At 38.7% G+C, this 26,296-nt stretch overlaps 1 protein-coding gene across 3 annotated transcripts in view; it reads right to left on the reverse strand.

Moving 5' to 3' along the window:
- asic1c (acid-sensing (proton-gated) ion channel 1c) overlaps nucleotides 1-26,296 on the reverse strand; it is a 326,109-nt gene that overhangs the window by 79,997 nt on the left and 219,816 nt on the right. Inside the window, exon 1 of one of the 3 annotated variants that reach the window (XM_035429640.1) lies at nucleotides 14,286-14,930. The exons of the other annotated variants lie outside the window; for them this stretch is intronic. Within the exon in view, the coding sequence (XP_035285531.1) occupies nucleotides 14,286-14,810 (525 nt within the window). The 5' untranslated portion in view covers nucleotides 14,811-14,930. Of the gene's footprint in view, nucleotides 1-14,285; nucleotides 14,931-26,296 lie in introns of those variants that run through there. 3 annotated transcript variants of the gene reach the window in all.

Consider the following 26,296-nt stretch of genomic DNA (forward strand, 5'->3'; position numbering starts at 1 on the left):
AAGCCTGTGACCATTTTCACTAAGAATCAAAATACTTTTAACCATGTTAAGTGTCCCCACAATGCGCATTTATTTCACAAAAATAAATTACAGCTGCTAATGATATAGCAGTTATGAACGGTTAGATGGTTGTGTTTTCATATCCAGTTTGCATAGCTCTTCACTTCAGCTGTTTAAGTGGAACTGTGGGCTGTAGCCTAATCATTGGGAGTTTATCTGGCTGAGACATAGTTTGCCATCAGACAATGAGACACAGGAAGTACATATCTCTAATTTTCATAAATATAGCCTTACTCTGGGAAGAAGTCTGCCCTTTGTATTTTCTCTAATATTCCATTCAGTCTAATGGATGTTGTAAGAACGCAAGCACAATGCAATCACAGCTGCTCTTCTGGTAATGCCAAAAGGTCTTATAAAACCATACAGTTGCCCTGTTTAAAAGCTGCTCAGTTATATCCGTATCATCCATATCAAAATGTTTGTGGTCAGTCTAAAAGGCGCCCATTATTACATCTACATTGGCTCAGGACATTGTCTATTGGCAATTGAACTAATTTAAAATGAGACCATGTATTGAATCCATTGATGGAACTGTTTTAGTTTTAGTGTCCACAGTAGCTACCATTCAAATTAATTATTTTTTTAAAAAGAATGTGAATTTTTTATCGCCATTTGAACATTCCATCGTAGCCAACACAAGCAGTGCTGCACTGTGCACTCCAATGCCCTACTTGCTGCAAGCCACTGATTATTTTCCATAGTTTAGAACACAGAGTACTACAGGAGAGCTAGTCCTGATCAAAAGAAATGTTACTATTGCAACAATAACCATTAGGGTCCTGACCAATTTAAGCCCACCCTATGCCTGGATGGAGGAAGGCACCTGTGTTCTACCACTACAAACTCCCACTGATTATTAACTAATGTAAAAACCCTGCGTCAAACCTGTCATGTCTTGGCTTTTTCATTTTTTTGTTCAACAGCCAGTGTGCTTCTATGAGAATAAACTTGTTCTAAATAAACATGAGCAATTGGAGAGGGAAAAAAAAGAAAAAAAAAAGAAAATAATTACTTATTCACTTAACAATGGCCCCAATACAGGGTAAAAATGATTACCATTTTGTTACAGACTACAGAGAATCTGTAGTTCTGAGCAAGCAACTTCGGAGAACTTCTGAGTAAGGCTGTTCACCTCAGCTGTTTAAGTGGAACTGTGGGCTGTAGCCTAATCATTGGGAGTTTATCCGGCTGAGACACAGATTGGCATTAGACAATGAGACACAGGAAGTACATCTCAAATTTTCATAAATATAGACCGAATCTTGGAAGAAGTCTGCGCTTTGTGTTTCATCGAACATTCATTTCACTCTAATGAATGCTGTAAGAACTCAACCACAATGCAATCACACCCGCTGTTCTGGGAATGCTAAAAGGTCTTTATGAAACTATATAGTTGCCCTGTTTAAAAGCTGCTCAGTTATATCCATATCATCCATATCCAAATGTTTGTGGTCAGTCTAAAAGGCGCCTATTATTACATCTACAAAGCTAAAGCAATGCAACAGACCTGGCCCAGGACATTGTCTGTAAGAGAATGATAATCCTGCAATCGTTGGAAATTGAACTAATAGGAAATGAGACAGTGTTAGTTTTATAATCACAAAAGCAGACAGAAACTTAAAATCAATGCTACCAGTGTTAAGAACTGACCTCATCACCCAAATGAAAGTCACTGGTATGATTTCACAGACTTCTGAACACATCTAGACAACAGTAAACTGAGTTTTCCCCATTCAGTTAAAACAGTACTGTTTACAAGGTGAAATGTGAAAAATACACATTATTGGGATAATGATAAACAGGTAAAATGATTTGATTATAGGCTGCTACCCTAAAAATGGTTGTTTAATATGTATGTCATTGCATCTAACACATACAAAGAATACAAAGCACGTATCCGCTAATACTTGTATGGACCAACAATATGTATAATTTTATAGATATAGCAGAGCCAGCTCAAGGGCTTAATGCCACGGCTTAATGCCACGTCCATGTCATATGGGAGTTACTGAAATGATCTCCTTCCAACTGGGAAAAACCGTTCAAGTCAATTTCCGAGTTTTAATTCCGAGGATATGGGAACGTTCTGACAGCTCTGATATCTCTGGCCTGGCAGTAAAAAGCATGTAAGTGTGTCAATACTGCAAAAAAATGCCGTGACTATGAACTTGCCAAGAGTTTGAGTTAACACATTATAATATCATTTTATATGTTTATATTGTATTTATATACAATATTTTATATGTATTTTATGCACAACCGCCATCCTAATTTTCCCCAATGGGAAGTCAGATCGTTTCTCTTTCTCCCATATAATGTGAACGTGGTATTAAGCAAGCAAGGACAAGGGGGGGGGGGGGGGGTGGAGGGGGGGCAACCATTGCGGACTGGGGAACCAACGCTAGAACAATAGCATCAAATTAGCTATTTATGGCCTTTCAATACCGCACAATTTAAACGTCTTACAAAAAAATAGAAAAAAACTTTATGCCACCAACCGGCTCTAAGATATAGGTCTACTGTTCTATAAAGAATAACTGATTTGAAAGATCTCAAGCTTAGTCCCTACTAGGACAGGTTCCCATTTTACACCAGACTGAAATCCCATGTGGTTTTAGTAAGGACCAATGTTCAGAATGTTTTTTCATAGTCACAAGGTACCTGGACATATTGAAATGTGCTAATTATGCGAGTATAAACTCCTTCGTAATCACTGTTCCCATTTATGACTAACGTCATCAAATACTTTGAAGATGAGATAGCACTGTGGGTGTGCACTCACTGAATACTGTCTCTGAAAATGCATTTACTGCACTGGTAATCTGAAACAACCCATCTCTTTGGTTTTTGCATGCGACAGCTGGGAGTTTATCTCCTCAATGTGCTATTCCCTTGTTATCAAGCAGATCAAGGTGATCAGCTCAAGCACATAAGTTATTTCTTGGCCCTGCATGTTGTAAATGAATAAGACTTATTTATACACAGGTTTAATATTGCCACCAGAAACCATGAACTTCTCAGCTAGCCCTGTAAGAAATGTGCAGTTTGGTTAGCACAAGATACATTCTCTGAATTGCGCCATTACTGTACTTGCTTGCGTACTGTGTGCTGAAGCTGTACTGTTTGAATTGTGTGTCATGTGTGACGGCAGATGTGAGGCACAGTTTTCTCAAAAGCCCAAGGATTTTGAGACATTTGATATTACCAGTGCACTCTAAACTAGCGAAAGCACTAGAAGTGAGCCTACTGTATGCTTTTTTGTAAAGATATGCAACCTATTACTCATGGTATTTCAGTGGTTCATTGTCATCCACAGTTGCTACCTGTTTTCCATTGTTTAGAACACTACACGTTGTTACATTGTTTAGAGTACTACAAGAGAGCTCGTCCTGATCGAAGGAAATGTTACTAATGCAACAATAACCACAAGGATCCTGACCAATTTAAGCCTACTCTATGGAAGGAGGAAGGCACCTGTGTTCTACCACTGTGAACTCCCACTGATTATTAGCTAAGGAAAAAATCCTGGCTGAAACCTATCATGACTTGGCTTTTTTTTTTTTTTCAACAGCCAGTGTGCTTCTATGGGAATAAACATGTTCTAAATAAACATAAGCAATTGGAGAGGAAAAAAAAGAAAACAATTACCTATTACTAATTCTCTTAACAGTGGTCCCAATACAGGGTAACAATGCTTATCATTTTGTCAGACTATAGAGAATCCTGGTGTGTTTTAACTATTTTATTTGTATAAGGGCAGCTGAGATGAAATACTTTTCTCAAGGGTATAACTGTGGTGTCCCATCTGGGAATGCACTTGTAAGAGGCTCCTATTAATAATTAAAGCAGACAGAACACCAGGATGAGGGGATACAGTGCCGGATAATCTGCTTGCTCTGTAGGCAAGCCAGCTTCTCTATGACCCTGCCACTATGACCGGACAAGTTCCTGTTCACTCCCTGCTTCCTCTTGCGGGAGTATGAGGAGTGTGTTTCCCTTCTTTCTAAAGGAAGTAACTACTTCATCTGTCTGAATTTTCTTTTTGAGTATGGAGTTATAAGAAGTCCATTCTGTCTGCTAAAATGAAGCTCATTAGAGGGAGCATCTGTTTCCTACTCATTCCAGGAGTCCACTGTATCCCCCCCCCCCCCCCCCCCCGTCTCTGGAATGAGATCTGTGGTGTCTGATTTAGTTCTGGGACCCAGTGGGTATGCCAATTTAGATCGGACCTAATCAGAGCCGGGCAATTAACAGTGATAAAGTATGAAAATAGAGCGTGGCAGAGACAGGATCAGCCAGTCATTAACGAATCTTGCTTCCTGGCTTCAACTAATTAAGACACCAAGAAAAGCCGGTACGGCACACAAGTCGCTTATTTGACAGCTTTCCTCTTTTCTGATGCAGTTTTTACTTTTACCTTCATTCTCAGATATTGTTACAGAACATCTCAAGGGACCGCTTCCAGTACTGCTTTATCTCACAAAGTAATTAGCACAGCTTCGAATTTTTGAATCTTAAGCCCTCAGCACAATTTTCCAAATACTTGGACACTTGCAAAACAACTCACCTGCCACTTGAGTTGTTTTGCACTTTCTTACTTGCTGTCTTTTGAAATTCCCTTTCCTGCCTTCCTTTGTATAGGCTGGTTTATCCAAAATATATTGTGCGTTTAAAATCAAATCAAGCACCTTGACAGATAAATGTCCCTCAGAAAATATATCGGGTTTAAAGGTAATGAAGTGGTTTATAGTTATTTAACAACCTTCCTACATTTGCATTCAGATGCCGAACAGTTCCCAGAGGGAGAAAAACTGCTTTTCTCTGAGTGATATTTCCCTTTTGGCAATCAAACATCTTAAAGCAAAGCATGTACACAATTGTCCCTTAAGGCCAAGAGCTAGTCTTTCATCACAATACTTATTCATGCTGCTGTGGAAATGTCCTAATGTTGAGTCTAGTACAGAGACAGTTTTCTGTAGAAGTCTACAAAAATATGTCTAATGAGTTGGATAACTAACTAACAATAGAAAACCTTCCACCTTTTATGACCATTGGCATTCTCCATTCACCTGCTGTTCAATTTGAAATGCAGTGTCATATAACCAAAAGTTTTGTAAGATATGAATAAATGCTTCCTAAGGTGCCATAGCCAAATCATTTAATCACACCGATTTACATATACTGTATAATAAATTAATAAACAGAGGTAGCGATGTCATTGATTGCACCTTATGTGGCACGCACACGCATGCACACACACGCACACACACAAACACAAACAAAAACACACACACACAGGTATATATTACATAATAATGGGAAATGTACCAATAATGTGCAAAGTGAGGCCGACATGTGCAATCAAAGCAGACATTTAGACAGGAATTGTCAATTGTTCAACAAAGGTTACTTGCAAAACCTTTAAGGTATAAGGTTAAATAACGAGAGGCACAGCATGCTGGAAAAAAGCTGTGTTGGCATGATAATGGAGACCCCGGATTTTACAATATTCTGTAAGTAATGGAAGGCACAGACCGACACAGGTCAGGATTCAATCAACAATTGCCTTTCATTTTGACTTAATAAATTCAAGTTACTTTTTTCTTGACAGATTTTTGAAAAGTTAATTTGTGATTTCTGAAATCAAGTATGCTTTTAGAGTGAATCATCTAACAACTGCATAAAATTGCACAAAAGGTTGTCAGCAAATTTAATTCAGGCCATCTATTGGTAATCAGTGTACAGTATAAGAATACATTGACTATCCATAGATCACAGAATGGAACCTAACTGGTGATCCTATTGGCCCTACCAGTTCCATTGGAGAAGGAAGGGGGTCAGAGAGGGCGATGGGACTGCAGTCAAGCACTGCATAGTCACATTGAGATTGTGAAAGGTGCTACATAAATGCAATTCATTATTACTGTCATAAGCAGGGTTGAAGTGATCCTCCACCTGCACTCCTTCCAGAGAAAAGAAATACATCCACCTGTCTCCTGCTCCTGCTGCCCATCTGAGCACAGAATTACCGCAGGCTCTGGAGAGACCCATGAATTATTAATCCAGTCTGTCAGCACAGAGGCTCGCTGGGGGTTTCAGATTCATCCATAATCAGCTATTACCCCCTTTCCCCCAAAAAACTGACGGATACCACCTAGTTACAAGAATAAGGGAAGTCAGGTCCAGTCACCACTCAGCCATCAAGAAGATGCATTGTATTGCTCAACAGAGACATTTTTATATTTCTATCTGAATAGCTGCCGCTAGGTTAGTCACATACCATGATTTTCAATTTGAAGTATTCAATAGATTAAATAAGTTTTTCATGTAGTTTGCTTGCTGTTGTGAATTAATGCCATGTTTGCATTTGTTTTGATACTGTGCTTTGTACTTCCAACTGCGCGACACATTTCAAATGCTGCGCATCACCCTGGATAAGAGTGTTCGCATATAAATGTAATTACATTTGTCATTACATAAACAGCAGGGCGGTGTTCCACATTCGTAATGGTCTGTAGTCATAACATGAATGCTAAAGCTTGCGCTCAAAAACTATTTGTATGCAAAACCATTTCCACAGCTGTGACACGGAGAAATCACACAATAATATTTATACTGGGCTGTTGGCAATTAGGCCTGCACAACAGACTGAACCCTTTGTTACAATATATACAGCATGTGCATAAGTGCATAGTACTGTATATCTGCATGGACATACTTAAAAAAAAAAAAAAGAGCCAATCAGATCAGCCCAATACAGGCTGGAATTTGAGCGCCCTCACTTTTTTCACCAGAAGCCTTTTATAATGCATTCAGCAAAGTTGTTTTGTTTTTTTTGCCTACATATGCACAAATTATTGTTTCTTTTTATTATATCATTTCTCAAACCAATATTCTTGACTGTATTCATACTACATTATCTATATTATTATATATTATATTTTTATATTTTCAGCTATAGCTACCAAATTAATCATGGTGCTTCTCAACCAAAACAGTTGGAAATTTACAGAAGCTTCCTTGATATATTTTGTCATTTCTATTTTATATGGTATTTTATGTGGAAAAATAGCAATAAATCTGAATTTTGTGGCATATACATAGGGTTTTCTAAATATTTTATTAATAAAACAAACATTTTAAAAACCCCTCTGTCAATTACCAGCTTTTGAGTTATTCATCACAATGAAACAGAAAAATGAACAGAAAAAGGAATTTTTTCCCTATTCACCTGTGGCATCTCCCCTTAGTGATATTATTGCAATAGGCCAACAGAAATCCAGCTATTGAAATGTACTCCCCATCGTGTAAAATCCATAACCATAACCTAATAATTGTTTACCAGCATTTAAAGGAGTACCATGGTGGTTGAACGTGACACTTCCCAGTTGTCTTCAGGCAACAACAAAACAAATGTGCATAATTTTTTTATTCTTCAGTCATTTCAATGTACTTTAAAACGTATTTTTCTAAGCCTAAATTTCCCACTATAAAAATTCACCCGAACTGTCTGGGCGTGGTAATGAGAACTGTCAGTTAGCTATGATTGACAGACCGTTCCCCGTTACCATAGCTACCCCCATGATACGCGCTCTCTTTGGGAGACTGAATATTCACAAGCTAGCTAGCTTAGTAGTATATCAAGTATCGATAGATAGCTAAGGTAAGGACGTTGACTTGTATCCAGTTACAATTTTTGCTATCTAGCTAGCCAAGTTAAAATAAAAGCACAACTATAACGTCCTCATAAAAGCGAACTAGCAAGCTAACGTTATCAATAACATTGCCTTATGAAAGCAAACCTCCTAGCTAGCTAACGTTAGCTAGCTAGCTAAATGAATATAACCAGAAATAATCTAAAGGAACTCTAATTTAAGTGAACCTAACGTTAGTCAAATATTTGCATTGTCTGAACAGCAGGACAGTGTGTCCTGTCAGATTTCTTTACGGGGCGTGGAAATAGGAGTGGTTACTGTATTCGTGACGTAGAAAAATGACAACTTTCTCAACCGGTTGAAAATGGGACGATGAATTTAAAACGCATATTTCTCCAAAAATACAGAACGGACATATTTAATACTTTGCTCATTGTGTTTCTTCAATGCCTCTTGTGCAAATAGCGCATAAAACAGAGAAAGTGTGAAAATCACCATGGTACTCCTTTAAGTATCCTGGCTGTATTCCGTTATATTGTTGCTATTTGTTAACGACCAGCTAACCATGCATGAATAGCATTAACTAAGTAGGTAGCTAGCTACAAATACAGCTCTGTGATGCAGTACCTTATGAATGGGGACACCAGTTTATCTGAATTGCAGCATTATCTCCAGCAATTCAGTCATCCCTCAACAAGAGGTTGACAGAGCCTTCTTGTCATTCAATTATTACACTGTTTTTCCCAGTAATCTATATCAATTGGCAGATGATGATTGACAGCAAATCCCCTGGTGTCACAGGCTGACGTGCACGGATGCTGTAGCATTTTATTTCTAAGCAATGGAAAGTACGTTTACACATAAAAGTGCAATTACAATACCTATACACAATTCATAAATATGACTGATTGTTGTAGTGAACATGCATAACAGATAAACTCACAAATTTGATCAAGCTCAGCTGTTTAACAGTCTCCTCTGTCAATCTTTGAGAGTACGTACAGTAGTGTAAAATCATCCATAGGAAGATGCATCTTTCTGCATCAACAGAGTTGGTTGGAATGTACAAGTATTTTGCCTTCCGCACAATGATGTCCCAGAGCTCTCCTAGTATCAATGCAGTGTTTTATTTGTGTACCAATAATTTGCTTTCTTTGGTGTGCATGTTGTCAGTTTCTCAGAAACATCTTTGAATGTTTCGATGCAAACAGTGTTTGGTATTTACTTTTCAGTTGTTCGACCTTATTGCATGCTTAATATATTCCGATCTCTCTGTACTCAAAGCAGCGGATCATTTCAATCAGCAGTGTTTCCCGCAGTGCTTTATAGTCAAGCTGCTGTGCCTTGACTATTTTCCATGCATGCCTTGACTAAGAAATATTTTAAAAGAAATCAATAAGACAAATATTAACCCAGTGCAGTCTGTCGGACAACATCGGTCATTCAGAGGCTGCAATTGGAGTCAAATCCTCCTGCTATTGTAATTCTTCACCCGGTCCGCAATCTCAATTCTCCCCCAACCCCCCAGATCACAATCCCTCCAACCCTACCCCCACCTTTCCCGCTTCCGTGATTTACTGCGTCACATTCAGAAAATTTTCAGCAATGCCAGAAATGAAGGTTTCCGGAGGATCACATTACAACATACCACCTTCATTTTATCTGACTGTGGCAAATAGATAGTAATATAACAGTTTCTGTGTAAAAAAGAGAAATACAAAATACAGGTTTGCCAATGTTGTGCAAACCTTGAAATTAATTTAATTAATTACAACTAATTTCAATGAATTTGGCACAGATTAGTACCATTCTCTTAGATAACGCACTGCATGGCAATGCCATCTTTCTACACCTTAGTGCTTTCCTTTCATTACTCAAATCAATGATCCATTTTCGTGAAACAAAATACTTCCAATGTTCTATCAGCAGGAAGACATGCTGTGCTGCACCCCCCTTGGGAGAAGAACAAGTTGCATGCCTAAGAAGAGAATTACTGTGGGAAAACTCTGGAGTTATCTACATAAATAGTGCTTACTCCATTCTACAGCTCTAACACACCAGGTCATGTGTGTTCTGCATTCCAGAATTGACTACATACATACATACATACATACACGCACAGATACAAACATACATACATACACGCACAGATACATACATACATACCAGCATACATGCATACATACATACATACCAACATAAATACATGCATACTTAGTTAACTAGTGAACAAAAAATGGAAATATAAAGCCATATGCACACAGGGTTTACATGCATGAGGAATTCTGCAGGTGAAGACAACCCCACTCTTGATTTACTAGAATCAGTTTGTCATTTGAAACAGATCAAACAAATGTTCATCTCTCCAGTGAGGTCCACTGAAGCCCCTGTGAGCGTATAAAATGTAATGATTTTGGAAACCTGCTCAGATTAGTAATTTTCTGATTGGACTTTCCAGTTGGTATGGGAATAGTTAGACAGACATACACTCAAGTTTACACAGCAGAAATAGATAACACCATTAGGAAGGTGCAATTAAAAAATGTTTTTGTTTTGTCACAGTTTAAAAAATGAATAAAATGTGTTCTGAGCAATGAGTGATTTCTCACTGACTGTGAGTGATTTAATCAAACTGAACACACGTAATATAATATATATATATTACTACATATGTGTGAATATGAGGATATTGATCAGGAAGTATTATACAAATGTGAAGATTCCTAGTAAGTGGGTTAAAATTCAATTTATTTTCATTGGATAATAGTACACATTCCAGATTAGATACTCATGCACTGATAGATTTCTATCAAGGGGCTCTCTGAATTATTGTATTATAAATCAACTCAGAATTTACTATGGCATTGGACAGAATATGTGTGATTCATAATGCAAGATGCACAGTTTCAGCTGAGAGAGTCTAGGGCCATATGATAAGCTGGCAGTTGTGTCTGTGATGTGATATCAGTCTGATATCACATCACAGACACAAAATCAAAGTCCGCAAATGAAGAAGATGACGGTCTTCCCCATGTACCAGGGGTACTAAAATACAGTGCTGTTTTCTGGCTTGATATACATGCAATAAAGTCTGCCCGAGCACTGATCCACATTTAAGCAAGTATATCTAGAGCCATCACATGTATTTAAGTGAATTCTACGCAAATGAATGCAGGCATACAGCCACACCACCATGTGCCTTCAGCCAATTGCATGCATTCAAGCTGAAACACACCTCTGATAAATCTATAACATTAACCAGGCATTAAAGAGCCTGGACACAGCACTTTATTTAATGGCTTTCAGAGGGACTCCTCTTAAACACACTTGAAAGGCTTATTGAGTTATGTTTGAACTAATATAGAACACAGAAAACACATGGTCAAGACTTTGGCTTCAGAAAACTGTTTTGCCTCTAATTTAATGTTGGTGCATTATGAACAACAAATTGAAGACAGAAGACTCAAACTGAAGACACAAGAGAGCTTTTTTAACCTTTTTATCATATCAATCAAAATGTTAGTGCCTCTTGTTTAATGCCTAGGACCATTTCATTGATTATTTTTCTATTTTTAAACTAGTTTTTTCTCCCTTCAGTATAAGAATTCCTTATCCTTTATTCACTGAAGTTGTATTAAAAACCAAAACAGCACATGCACATATGTATATATTTTGCATTGAGCTCATGAGCATCATAATTCTTCCAGAAACCACTTCACATTCTGAGTTAGTATTCCAAACATTTATAGACACTCTTACCTCTGTTTTACATCATTTGAACCTACTCTCACCTCACCATCACTGTCAGCCAGTGGTATTTCATTCAGGGTTTTTCCCGGCTCAAAATGGGGCTTAGGTGGTGACTTTGGGCAAGAGCAACTGCGGTCTGCCTGGCTTTACTGCGGCATTACCCAGCTCTATTTTCACGGAATTGTGCCCAATTACATCACATAATGATCTATAAACGTAATAGAGAGCAGGGTACTTTTTCACATCTTTTTGTCTTGATTACTTAGAGATCGCTGGAATATCAATGAGATATGTTGTACTGAATATCTTATCAACCATTGATGATGTTTATTAAACCTGATCAGAAATGTGAAAGGTACAGTTTGTCTTCAAACGATACTCTTGTCGTAACAATGGAGCCCGCCATACTCCAGCACATTAAATTTGAAATTAAGTAATAAATATGTGGGTAATGTGCAGAGCGTCAGTTTTAATTTAAGGGTATGCGTATCCAGTGTTTCCTGTGGAATTGATCTCTTGGTGTGGTGGTGGGTGTCTGAAAGAGGGGTGGGGGGGAGGGGGGAGGGGGAAGGCGGGGGTGTAGCAAAGGCAAAAAGGTTTAAGACTATGAAAACATAACCTCTTGAGACTTTTTTTATATCTAAATCTATCTTTTAGCTCTGACGTGCTCTTGATACAAGGAGATACAAGGAAATGGAAGTAGTTGAATCACTCAAACATTTTAAATGCCATTTTTTTTTATTTCGCGCTGTTTCGGCGATTTGCTAACATTTTGCGGCCGTTATAACAGTAGCTCTAGATTTTAAAAAATGGTAGGCACGTACGTAGCTCAAACAGGTTCGGCTTCGGCTCAAACAAACACTGTTTATTTTCAGATAACGTTACATATTTATCACATTTATTTTTTACTTGTCCGATCAGACAACTGCATGAGGCATTCCACTTGCCCGAGTTAGAATCCGCCAGTTGTCATCACCGAATGATAGTTAACGCCAGTGCTTGAGATGGGCAGGAGCTGCCGGGACTTGTATATGAGTACCGACTCTTCTTTTGATTACCAACATTAATTAATTTTAAACAGTATGTATTTTGAGGAGTAGGTACCGGCACTTATTTTGGTCCAATTAAAACACTGGTTAACACTATTGTATTTTTGTAATATTTGAAGCGTCGCTACCTACCTTTTCCTTGTCTTTCGGTGGCTGAAGAAAAAAAAGTGACGCTTTGACAGACCGTGCGACCTTCGCGCGCTGCAAGTTTTCCAACCTCCTCAGAAAGGAGCAAGCACGGAGCGCGTGGCCTAGGCTCTTTTTGAAAATAAATATGTGGACGCGACAGTATTCATATGACAGTATGGATTTGAAAGCGCATTTAGGAAGAAATATTTAGAAAGTTTAACATTTTTAATTTATGAATTTAATATATAGGCTATATATATGTATATTTATTTTTATTTATTTTTATTTTTATTATGGTGTGGCGGCAAAACCTTACCAGCGGAAACGTTGGCGTATCCATATCCAGTGATCTATGTAGGAATTACAGCCCTGTTTATACAGAGTACCTTTATTTAGGGGACCAAAATTCATTAGACAAATTAACAACAGCTTACATAAAATAGTCATATTTACTTCTTTTGCATTCAATGACTGCTTAGAGCCTATGATCTTCCCTGGTGATGCTCTGCCAGGCCTGTACTGCAGCCATCTTCAGTTCCTGTTTGTTTTGTTGTTTTGCCTTCAGGCCTGTCTTCAGCAAGTGAAATGCATATTCAATTGGATTCAGGTCGGGTGATTGACTCGGCCAGTGAAGAACATTCCAGTTTTTGGCCCTGAAAACTGTATTGGTTGCAGCATCAATATGTACTATATTGAGTCGTTGTCTTGCGAGGTGAAGCACCGGCGAATGAATTTTGAGGCATTTGGCTGGATCTGAGCAGATAAGATGCTTCTGTATACTTCAGAATTCACCCTGCTGCCATCAGCAGTCACGTTACCAATAAAGACAAGTTCCAGTGTCATAGCACTACCTCTATCATGTTTCAAAGATGGGTGGAGTGCTTTGGATCATGAGAAGATGATTTTGACACACCCAATGTTTTTTCCATATATCTGATCAATTTATTCAGATTTCAGTCTCATGATGGCCTGCTTTACTGGCTTTGACATTTATTTGGTTCTCATTATGAGAGACAACAGCAGCAGTTTCCATATGCAAATTCCACACCTAGGATCAACTCTAAGCTTTGTGTTAGCTTTCTTGTGCATGAACTAAAGACACACAGCTGGCCAAGAAAGAACTGATCAGCCAATTGTTCACTTTGGCTCCCCTAAAATGGGGGGGGGGGGGGGGGGGTTGGGGGGGTTTAATTCCTTCCCAAATAATTTGATATGGATATAAACGTCTAAAAATCTAAGCACTTTATCCTCATATTCATTACGTCTAAAAATGTAAGCACTTTATCCTCATATTCATTGTTTAATTTCAGGTCCAATGTGCTGGAGTACAGCACCAAAACAACAAAAATTGTGGCACAATATGGACTGCACTGTATGTTTTCTATTGGTTGTTTTGGGCCAGTAAATGTCCGGGCCCATGTCCCAGCATCACATTTCTTTTTATGTATTCAGAAATCCCCTGCTTAAAAAGAAGACAGTCATGCTCTTGAGCAATAGATTACCTGACCCAAAGGGGCAGTGCCTGTAGGTGCGCGCATATATGTGTGAGTGCATGTTTGTGACTGTGTTTGCATGTGCGCGTGACAGTGTATGCGTGAACGTGTGCGTGCCCCTGCATGCATGCGTGCTTGCTCAGACTCACGGTGGTGAAGTTCTCAGCCCTGCACTCTTGCCCGCGGTATTTGCAGTCCAGGAGCATGTCTTCAATGTTGTGGCTGGTGCGTTGCACAAACTCCAGCATGTTGAAGGTCTTGCTGGGGAGGAACTTCTCCTTTTCCGGCGGCTGCCCCAGCTGCGTCAGGTACTCGTCGAAGTCGCCCTGCTCCACGCCCAGCATGCTGGCCATCCAGAACAGGTCGTTGCGCAGCATCTGGGAGCGGCGGAAGCTGTTGTAATTGCAGAGGGTGATGGCTGGGAAGTACATGACGGGGCTGTCCATCTCGTCCAGGAGGGTGACGTGGGGGTACTGGTAGTACTCGATCACCCGGTCTGCCACTTGGTAGAGAAAGATTGAGAGGGAAGAGGTGAAGGCCGCCGCCCAGAGCAGGCGGCGCAAGGTCACCCCGCCGGGCAGGAAGATGTGGCTCAGCCCGTGCAGGGTGCAGTTGGCCCCGAACACGGTGATGTCGGAGGGGCGGGACTGCTCGCCCTCTTCGGCGGTCCCCATGGTCGCTGGTGCCGGGTGACTGACGCTCGACCCTTAGTACTTTGATGCTGTCCCTCTGTCGGTGTGCTCAGTCAAGATCTGCTCTGTTCAAGCCCCGGTGCGGCTCTGCGAAGCTTTGTGGAGGAGAAGCAGAAGACGCAGACTGTAAATGCACAATGGGGGAGAGGCATGGGAGTGGCAGGGGTCAGGTTTCCTGGGAGAAGTCGAGAGGAGGCGGGCTATGCAAGGAATAGGGAGGGGCATAGGGAGCATTTTGGGAAAGCTTCGGGTTTCCTTTGGGGTGTGACGTGCGGTCCTGTTTAGCTGGATGACTCTAGTGGGTCCTGAGAGAGCTGTAGGGGGGTGATCAAGCACACACCAATGATGAGGCTGGAAGTGGAAGCAGACCACAGTAAGGATCCCAAAGGACAGTGTGTGGATAGAGGATGGAGGCATCCCTTTGCACCCCGCTCAAATTTGCTTGCATCATTCAAGACAGATTCAGACACATGACCTCTGCATTTAGCGGTATTTGTCCTGAAAAGAGTGACCCTGTGCTGGGTTTCTCTCTGCCAATGCAGGTGAGCGCAGTGCTTGCAAACATGGCAGAGAAAGAAGAGAGAATGGGATAAGACATTTGGGGACTATCAGATGTAAAAAAACAAGTAATACCATGGAGCATCCAAACTGATCTCAGAGCAAAGGTTGCCTCGTCTGTTTAAGTAAGTGCAAAAATATAGGGAAAAGTTGACTGCCATAGCAGGAAAAGCACTGCACAATCAATGCTCCAGGAAAACATGCATAACATGACACAAAAGTCATCTATTGTGAGATTTTCATTTATTTTTTGGAATGAGAAGCTGCCAATTTAGATGGAACATTTTGAATGATGTAAGATGTTGTTCATATGCTTAAGGTTTATATATGGGAATACATTAATACATGATTATAAGAAAGAATCAATAAAAAATCATTTAAAAACACTTCTATCAATATAAAAAAACATATTTAGCATCACTTTTGAGGGAGTAGTAAAAGGTTAAGTTTGAAGTCATGTAAAAGTTCACAGTCTTTTAACTGTATTCTGTCTGATATACTCCATATGAAGTTTTTTTTAAAAGGTTTGAAGTAGTTTTTGAATGAACTTGTTTCCCTCTCAGATGTAGACTTACAGTACATGCATTAATAAAGCCAGCATTTGCCTATGTTGTTTTGCTCAGCAATGAGGAACAACTCACTGCATAGTTTCTTATCATCAGTTTGCTAAAATAGCCAAAACAATGGATCAATCTATTTTTGTTCTCAACGGGTAATACTCTCTTATGTGATAATGAATCTTAATTTGAAAACAGCACAATAAACTTATTGCACTCCATCATTACATACAATACATTAGTAACTGGAGAATAAGCAAAATTCAGCACTTTTTGATTACTACTGTTTGTCATAGCTATGGATTCAAAACGTACAGTATATGCAGGAAGTTAATGCTTCATGTTAAATATGAGACAAGTGGAAAACAGGCATTCAGCATAATTTCTTGGGAATGTTGACATGTAAGATTCACGTTTAGTTAAATGCAAAATGTAGCAATAATGTTTTGTGCAAGCATGAAACGTATATCAAAGAAATCATATGCAGGCTTCTGCCCTTTAAACTGTGATGTAAAATTCACCCTCCAAGTTCCCAAAGTTTCAGTGACTTTATGGTTAATAGTTTGTCCCTTCCCAGTTAATTTTCTAATTGGTTGCTTATTATATTTTTGCCACACACAGCTGGAATCATCTGGCAGCAAATGGCTTCCTCTGTAATAATGTCCAGTGTTCAGTGTATGATAAATTATGTTCTACAGAGGAAATGCTTATCATTCAGTGTTTCTGCGTGCATTTCTGGGTCTTTCTGCCCTGCAGCAACAATCGCCGTCTATTCCACCAGCCTGCTGCTGTCAATTTAGAGCAGAACAATGTCTGCATATAAACAGGGGCGGTCTCAAATGAACAATCCTAATGCTTAATGTCTTTCATAAAAAACAACCAAAAATACTTCACTAAACTTTTTAACAGTTATACTACATTATGACTGAGAGAAATGTGCCATGATCATAAAAAAATGCATTTAAAAATAATGAAATGCAGAGGGTCAGAATATCATGTTAATTAAATTAACTTGCATGATACCTCAGTCCATACCCTAATGTTAATGTACTAGGATTTGGCCACATAGTAAAAGGGAACATTAGGTAGATTGGGGTTCTCAGATGTTGCAACCCCCAATTTTACTTTGTATGTGTAACCACTTCAGAGAACAGTGTGAATATGAGGCCTTTAAAAACAGTAACAGCAATACTGTGTAATGGTACAGTAGTCTTTCATATGTTGAATCGTGCCTTTTTCTAATATAGAACAGAACAAATTCATATTATCTGAAGCAGCCTGGTTTGAACAAGATTAAAGATATCCTATTTGCATGTATTATTCATTTTATGACTTGTTATGATATGATTTTAATAACACGTAGTTCTGATTTGCCTTCAGTAAAACCACTAAATAACTGAAGTTATGTACAAACACAATCTTTCAATTAATTTCATTCTGTATTGGGCCCCAAGACAATGGTTAATGTAATAAAAATGGTTAATGTAATAACTTTGTCCTATATAATGTAATAAATTATGGTTAATGTAATAACTGCCGGTTAATGTAATACAATTTGTGAATGGGTAGGGTAATAACTTTTGCCGGTTAATGTAATAACTATGAAATGTAATTCCTTTAACCGGTGGTTATAACATTAACTGGCAGTTAAAGCTTTTTTGATGATTAATGTAATAGCGTGAAATTACTGTCTATATGTTTGACTTCATATTTAATTAACACCAAGTATCATGCCTCCAATAGCCAAGGGCGGTACTATGGTTAAGGCCACTGCCTCTAAAGTTTTTAATCTGGTCTACTTCCATTTGACACATCTCATCACCATCTTCTCCTCTCTTTTCTGTTTCACCCGTACTCTTACACGGGCCCCCCCCCCCTTTTTTTTTTAAATACCAAAATTTTATAAGCAGTATTTGTTTTCTTCCAGGTCTACTGTATATATATATTTTAAATTATGCAAATGGAGTAAAATACTCTTAGAAAAGCAACATGAAAAAAAAAAAATAGTCATATGACATTTTGGCCATATTTCCCACCCCAAATGCAAGCTATTCAGCGATCAAACTGAAGGACTCATTTTATGTATCCTCAAAATATAACAACAGTGACCTAAATGCTTCATCTGTTATCACTAAAACAAGTTCAATCAATGTTTTTGGCAAAACAATTGCACAACAGGCAGTTATTCCTTTTATCAAACTGAAATATAAATTTCACTTCCTTTAGTTTATTCGGCATGAGCACTTTGCATGTCTGCATACATGTATTTTGTACCAAAGTAGACATACCTTTATATTTTTAGGTTGCCCTTTAAAATGTATAATGCCCTATTTTGGTGACAACAGTAACCCAAACATGAGTGGGCATTAGTGAATTGCGAATTCCATTCAGTAATTTCATGATCTGCAGTAAAGACATTTTAAAGTCAACAAGGGTCAGGCGACTGGAAGAAATCTGCTTCACTGAGGCTGCTGTATCAGCAGAGTCATTTGATCAGTTTTGACTAATGAGATTCTCAGCCACAGAGGCATTGCAGTGTGGATATAGACAACGCATTATAAACAGGGCTCTACATGGGATTTCTGTTATAGGAAGGTATTGAAATGTTCTATTTTCTAAAAACTTCTGGACCAAAAAAATTACAGAAAAAAGTTTCACAACCTACTATATATAATGAAATTCATGATCAGGAAACATTTTCTGATGCGATTTTCTTTGGATGTCAAAGCAGCTTGGATTTCTACATTGAGTTCAATGAGCAGCAAGCTCTTTTGCGCTCATGTTGCACATTAGAGGTTTCCTGTTACTTCCCCAACCCATCCAGTGCTAGAATCTATGCTCTGGACAAGTCTATCAGACATGATGATGCCTTGGTGCACTGGAATTAAAGGGAAAGTATTGGCTAATAATTCTATTTTTCTATATTTTTAGACCAAACATTGATGCTGTTAAGACTCTTTGAAGACCCAATCTTTGTTTCCGATGTTTTGCAAACATCTCAGTATCTACTAAAAAGACAACACCACCCGTGTATGTGTCAATGGAGCCTTTATACACTGCAAATTCATGCCTACAAAATTACTCTTAAACAACAGAACAAGCAGCTGTGAAAACACATAAGCTTTGCTGCACCACATCACTCACAAATTAATTTATGCAGGGTTGACTATTCATTCCAAACAACAACCTGATATCATATTGACCAGTCCTCGGGTGATGAGAGGGAACACTTCATCGATCAATAAACAGGAAGAACATCGGATAGATTTATTCCTCCCTTCCTCTGTCTTGCTAGCAATAGCGCATGCAGACAAGGGATCGAGGGTACTGGGTGAATTATATTTAATTCTGTCAATGCAAGCAATGCGACTGTTTCCAGTTCTGCAAAGTGATGTTGTACAATCATAATAAAATGGGGTCTGACTGAAGGCCTGACACACCTGACAAAGAAAAGACACCAAGACAAATTACCAAGGGAAATGTCCCACTTCTCGCCCAGAGAGAGGAGATTGCGGAATATTCCTTGTCAGAAGGGGACAAGTTGCAAATCATGATGAGATTAAAAATGACAAATGACTTGTTCGATGTGAGCAGAGGTTTACGTTTATATAATTTTTAAAAGCTTCTAATAATGTATGCTATCCATACGCTTCCCCAGCTAGCTCTATTCTGCAGTTGAGCTGCTTCAGCTGTAGAAATTTACATCCGGCTTCCAAAATTGTGCATAAAGTGAGAGAGCTTTCAGTATCTAGTTTTAATTCTAGCCTTCATATTGATATTGGAGTTTGTTACTGCCATTTGTCAATACAAGGACCAGAGTTGTGACAATGAATCTCAAGGAAGTTATTAAAAATAAGAAGAAAAAAAACAGAGACATAGGCCAAACATTAGGCAAACCAAAATCAGCTGATTGGAACATGATTAAGAAAAAGAGAGCACTGCTGCCCTCAGAAATCACAAAGACCCTGGTAAGCCAAGAAAAAACAACTGTTCTAAAAATTAAGGAGCTCACTGGTTATATATATATATATATATAGATGTCCATAATGTTTGGTAAATGGTAAATGGTAAATGGACTGCATTTATATAGCGCTTTTATCCAAAGCGCTTTACAATTGATGCCTCTCATTCGCCAGAGCAGTTTAGGGGTTAGGTGTCTTGCTCAAGGACACTTCGACACACCCAGGGCGGGGTTTGGGACAAAGACATATAAGACAGAGAGATATCACTGATAGGGCTAGGATCTCGCTGTCAGTTCCTTTTTGAACACCAGTGTGCTGTCTCAGACAGTATCACTGTCATTTTGTGTTTTGTTTGGATCTTACTGTCTGCTTTTTTCACTGGTGTACTCAGTCTATAAACTGCCAAAAGAAAAACCCTTGAGATAACAAAGAGGAAATCACGCTTTTATCATTACTGGATGTTTCTGGTCAAATTCATTGCCATCTGTCTACCACTAAACCAAGAGAAAAGTGACAGGCTTTTCAAATACCAAGTGCTTAAGGGGACTGGCATGTAAGTTTGAGTTTGTCATTCTGACATTTTCTGAATGTAGTGAGAGGACTGAGGATCTGAATGATACTAATGACCAGTGATACTGTGGAAGCATGGTGGGAGGGACGTAGATATGGAATATCAATGCATGAATCTGTCTCTTATGTGCAGAAGGACGTGCCACATTAAGCACACTAATTAAAGCTATTGGATCTGCACAGTTAAAGGCTTTTAGAAGCGTGCCCTGGGCCTCTCCAGTATCCAAATTAAGCAGATTTTAATAGCACACATCGCCTTCTAGCAACAATGTTTCTTTATACCTTCACTTTCTACAGGGAATAAAAACCACATGTTCACATTTGCCAGTCGCATTTAGCATTCTAGAGGGATCCTTTCAGTCTTTAGATCAGAAAATTTATGTTAAAAAAATCAGTCAATCAATCATGAATTTGTGACAGCAAGTAAATGTCTTAAGCTACATGCAAACTGATAACATTATTAGATCCTTGAAAACCTTCGGATATTCAGTCTGCAATAGATCATTGTAATATGTTAATTGTAATGTAATGTAATGTCAATTGCCAGCTAGTTAACCTTGACAAAGTTCAGTTGGATGGACAGCAGCACACACATAGCAGCCCCGAGGCTACATATGGGAGGCACTGGCTTAATATATGAGACATCAAATATATCAGTAGTAACTCAAGTAGAAAAATCACTGGCTTTTATCCATATAAGTATATTTCTGGACAAATACACTTGGAAGCAGGAATAGCATGATACAAATGTTTTTACTGCAGCTACTACTGGTCTTATAATAGCACATGTTTCCTTCAGAACAATGCTATAATATAAAATGTATTGTATTTCAAGGACATCTGTTGGCTATGACTTCACATTGCTAATTCTCCAATTGTTAGGTAATATATATATTTTTTGTCATCTGTGCAGGCCAAAATCAAAATTTTTTTGCTGACAGAATGTATGAACAATGTATATTTAAAACTGCAGAGAAGCCGTAATGCATATGCACCATTGTTCATTGCTGAAAATGAAATCTGGTAACTGAACTCTGATGGACATCTGAGAGATTAGTGAAAGACATTTATCTTATGACGTTAGCAAGCATTAGCTTCTCCTATCTGATGTTGCTCAAAGTAGCAGCTGGGGTTAAAGGTATAGAAGCCCACCATTAGGACTACACTGTACGTCAAATTTTTCAAGACCTTTCCTTATTATGTTGCATATTACAAATTAAGTGAAATAAGAGTTTATTATTGTTCTTTTTGCAGCTCAGCGGAGTCAGCTGAAATACAAACTATAATGAAATACAAACTATAATGACATTTCCTGAGAGGTCCAACTTAAATACAAATATCAACTTAACAATGAAAGGTAAACTCAAGTAATAATAAATAATACAGTTTATATGCGATATCCTCATGCATATGATTTTAATTTCTAGCATTCTAGCAGCCACACCACCCTATTACCATTTCATTGCAAAAAGCTGGAGCTAAGCAGATGTGGGCTTGTTTAGTACTTTGATGGGAGACCTCCAGGGAAAACTGTCCCTTAGTTTAAACCCATGTTGCTAGTTTAGGGGCATATGCAATTCAATTAAACTAGGTTGGTTCGTATTCAATCATACAAATCATTAAAGCTCATCAGATATTATTTTAATTTCTGGTGGTGTACAGATTATTTAAATTCCATTTTGGATACTGGCCTAAATGTCAGTCTTACAGAAGGCTGCATTTCAGGACTCAATGGCTTAGTTCATTCAAAAATTAAAAAAAAATTAAAAAAAATACAGCATAGCAATGACTCACTCCATTTCTTGGTGCAGATCGAACAAAATATGCAACTCATCAAATGCATGTTCATCAAATTCCCACTAGAGGGTGCTGTGCCCTAGCGTTCATCAGCTAATTGTCAGAGGCTTCTCTTGCATCCTGCAGTCTACCTCTCGCCGAGAAACATTATTGATGCATTTCATACTGATGACTTACATTTCCTCTCTCTGGAAGAGTGGAGGCAGGTCCAATTATCAGCCTTGCTGCTTGGCTCTTATATTATATTGATCTGTGTATACATGTGTTGAAGAGGAAAGACTTGGAAATCCTCACATCAACTTCTGCGGGTTACCGGTAGAGAGGCTGCATATTGATAACATTTGAGTTGCTCACGTTATTAAAGTAGTTCCCAAAAAAGGGTTTTAGAGACTTATTTTCACAGAACATCGACCCCCCCCCAGCCGCCTTCCTCGTCCCAACCCCTCATCTCCACCGTCATTCATCTGCGGAGACTCAAAGCCAGGGTATAGATTTGGCATCGGCTCCTGTTTGTGTCTCTGGGTTTATTGATTGGCTTGAGTTTGTTAGTCTGCTTTCTTGAGCGGTGCGAGGGGGTGGGGGCTTAAGGCCCTGCGAGGTTATTAAACTCTCCTGACATCTGCCAAGGCCACTTTTGGGAGGATATTGGTCTGTCTCGGCTGTTGTGGCTGCAATAGGGAAAGCACTTCCTGTTCCCTGCACCTTAGCGGTTACCATGGAAATACAGCACAATGCCAGAAGCACGTGCAAAGCATGCCCTTGTCTGATAGGTCTTGCCATGACAGGAAAGGCAAGAAACAGATTCTTATCTCAACCATGAGGAAACTGGTCTGTGGACTGGATATTTCAACAGTGATCCACTTTAACTGTAAAAAAGGATGAAATTTCGGTGCCGATTTCTGTGGCTGTCCTGGATACCAACTTTTGTACATTGTTCATGTCTTACTGGCTGATTAAGGTCTGGATTCAAATATTTGTCCTAAACTTTGAGTAAAAATTAATTGTAAATGTTAATTTTCCACAAACACAGTTTTGTGAGTTCAGTGTCCACTTTTAAAAAATGTGTGTTTGTACTGGAAAAAAGCAATACCGCTATTTATTCGCAAGACAAAGTAAAGGACAAATGTTGATTAAATACAGGCTTTATCAGCCACTAAGACATGCATATCCCTATAGACCTTGGGATTAAAATCTATACCAAGCCAATAATTTATCTAAAACACTTAAAACAAATCCATAAATGTACTTTATTGTGATTTATAAACCTGATGAACTGAGTGAATAAACCAGGCATATGCTGAAAGAAATGCACTGTTGCTTGTGATCTGTCCAGTAAATTTCTTCGGCTAAATGCATTGCAGGATATTTAAGATATGAACTTCCCCAGAAGGAGAGCTGAAGCATATAGCTTTGCTGGAGGGGAATGATGGGGTAAATGCTTATAAAGTGTCATATTGGCAAAGCTTTCGCTCAAACCCGCATTTGTGCACCCACGCCAGAGAGACATTCTAGAAACCTGTCATTGAAGCAGGTGTTTGTATGGGAGCTGTGATCACCTCCGGTGCCGAATTTGTTCATTACAGTAGCTGCTGATTGGGAGGCATATCTGAAGCCTGCAGGACTGCTACTCAAAAGAAGCTGAGCTGTCAATCACGAACACAGCCCTGCTTTTACAGCCCGCTGAAATGACACGCACCGAGAGACCAAGTGTAAACAACTGCCCTGAGGATTACTTAACATTTTATTTTCACTATCGCTGATCTCAGGTCAGCTGCAGCTAGCAAAATTAATTTACTGCAAATCATGGTCTCTTTTAACTCGTCACCTTCATATTTAAAATGAGCCTTTATTTGCAATTTAACATGGTACGCACAGCCCGCCCACTGGTAACAGAGCAGCTCAAATTTTCATTAATCTTCATGTGCAAGGGTAAGTACAGAGTGTCCAGCAATTTAATTTGTGATAAAACTGGAAAGAAAACATGGAAGAAATAATTGCGCATCCTATGATTAAAAATGAATGATGTGGTCCGTGGTCTCTGTGCACAGGAGTTATTGGCTTTTTAATTTGGCTGCAATGCTCGCATCTCAAAACAATCAGAGGCAATCTCAGGTGGACACTCTGAGTACAACAATCATTTAGGCTTGGCTGGAAAAATTCTCTCAATCAATTTATCTGCAAGAGCTTGAAATGAAAGCAAACCAATCTCTTTTAATTAAACACAAAGTACATAATCTCTGGCCTGGCTGTAAATAAATGTGTAATTAATGCCTGTGTTAAGGAGGGTACATATTCAAAAGGGAGCTCCTCTGTAGCAGTTAGAGAGACACCAGGTTCTTCCTGGTACATTCCGGAGATTCATTTTACTGCGGTCCAAGTCCTGTATTGACTACTGAGATCATGATTTTTTTTTCTAAGTTACGTTTTTTCTAATGAACAAAGCCCATAACACTTTGCCCCCTGGATGAGTTGTACATGAGTACAAATTGTGCATGTATGGATCAAACACAGAAAAGTTTGAAAAGTGATTATTAAATCAGAATTTTGACCAATCTACAAATTGCACATCACTGGTAAATGTCAAACTAGTAATTATATACTTCCTACTTCTTCTGTGAACTCTTTGCCTCTTGAATCGCATGCAAAATTCACTGCAGCAACTGCACTTCTCCAAAGTACAAGCCAAGAGTATTTTCCACAGTACAGTCATCACAATAGAGATAGTGCTCATCAGGGGTGAGAAGCATCATTCACTAATAACAACTGGTAGCCTGCGGGCGCTTGGCATGTCACTTGAAGAAATGAATGTAGCAGTAACTAGAGGAGCTCTGGCTGACAAACCCAGGCCATACCTGGCACAACAAAACCAATTGTGTGCCACTGGAGACCGTGGGCTAATGAAACAGCCCAGACTTAAATCTACATTGTGTCACATATACAGTGCAGTCCATAAATATTTGGACAGTGACACCACAATTTAATTGTTTTGGCTCTGTACTTTGGTATATAGGACTTCAAATATAGGACTTCAAATGCAAAAATCAATATAAAGTTGAAATGCAGAAATCAGCTTTGTGGATATTTACATACAAGTACAAGTAATTTGACAATTGGAAGTTCCTCTATTTTTTGACCAAATGCGTGTTGTTGCATCATTTTTTCATGCACAAGCAAGCTAGAAAAAGATCTAGTTGATCTTTCCAGTAGACCTCTATGGTGGATAACTGAAGAATACTTTCAGTTGTACAAAAAACCTTTTCAACTGTCATGAAAACACTCTCCAGGATGTAGGCACAGATGTGCCAAAGACTGACATAAAGAGAAGACTATACCAGCTTGTAACGGAGCGAACCCTCCATTCCTGCTAGGATATATATATATTTTTTTTTTTTTTTTTTTTAATGTTCACGTTTAAACTGCATATGGTAGAGCTTGTTTGGCGCGAGTACACTGCTGTCATAAATGTAGTGCGCACCATTTATGTTTGCCCGTTTGTCAACTCAAACACATTCACTACTGTACATCTGTTCACCATCGCAATATGCTGCAACTCACTTAAACATACAAATCTGCTTTCAAACATTAAACTGTAAAATTTAATGTAAAATATCTATACTGTAATTTCTTCGGAGATAATTGAATATTGTATGGCAATGGTATAGTCCGTATGTAGATAATGTGTAGTGTATGTAAGAAGGTCATTTTGCTTTCAATAGTGGCTGCTGGCAGTAGGTGGGTATAATTGGTTGAGTGTAATTAAATGAGTATAATTGATGTGCTGATTCTTTTGTTTTGTGTATATATATATATGTAAATGTTTGTATAATAGTTGAGGACACTTTTGTAAATAAAACGCCCCACTTGGGTTGCACAAGTTTGGTTTGAGTCTCAACTCGAACGTTCATTGTAAAATCCCAGACCGACTATCCTTGTAACACAGTTTTGTAACACACTTTGACAGGGTTCTCTGCAAATCACTGGTAAGCCTCGAGAACATATTAACAGCCAGGTTAGTTTGCTAAAA

Source organism: Anguilla anguilla, chromosome 8 (assembly GCF_013347855.1).
Source record: "Anguilla anguilla isolate fAngAng1 chromosome 8, fAngAng1.pri, whole genome shotgun sequence".
NCBI lineage: Eukaryota > Metazoa > Chordata > Actinopteri > Anguilliformes > Anguillidae > Anguilla > Anguilla anguilla.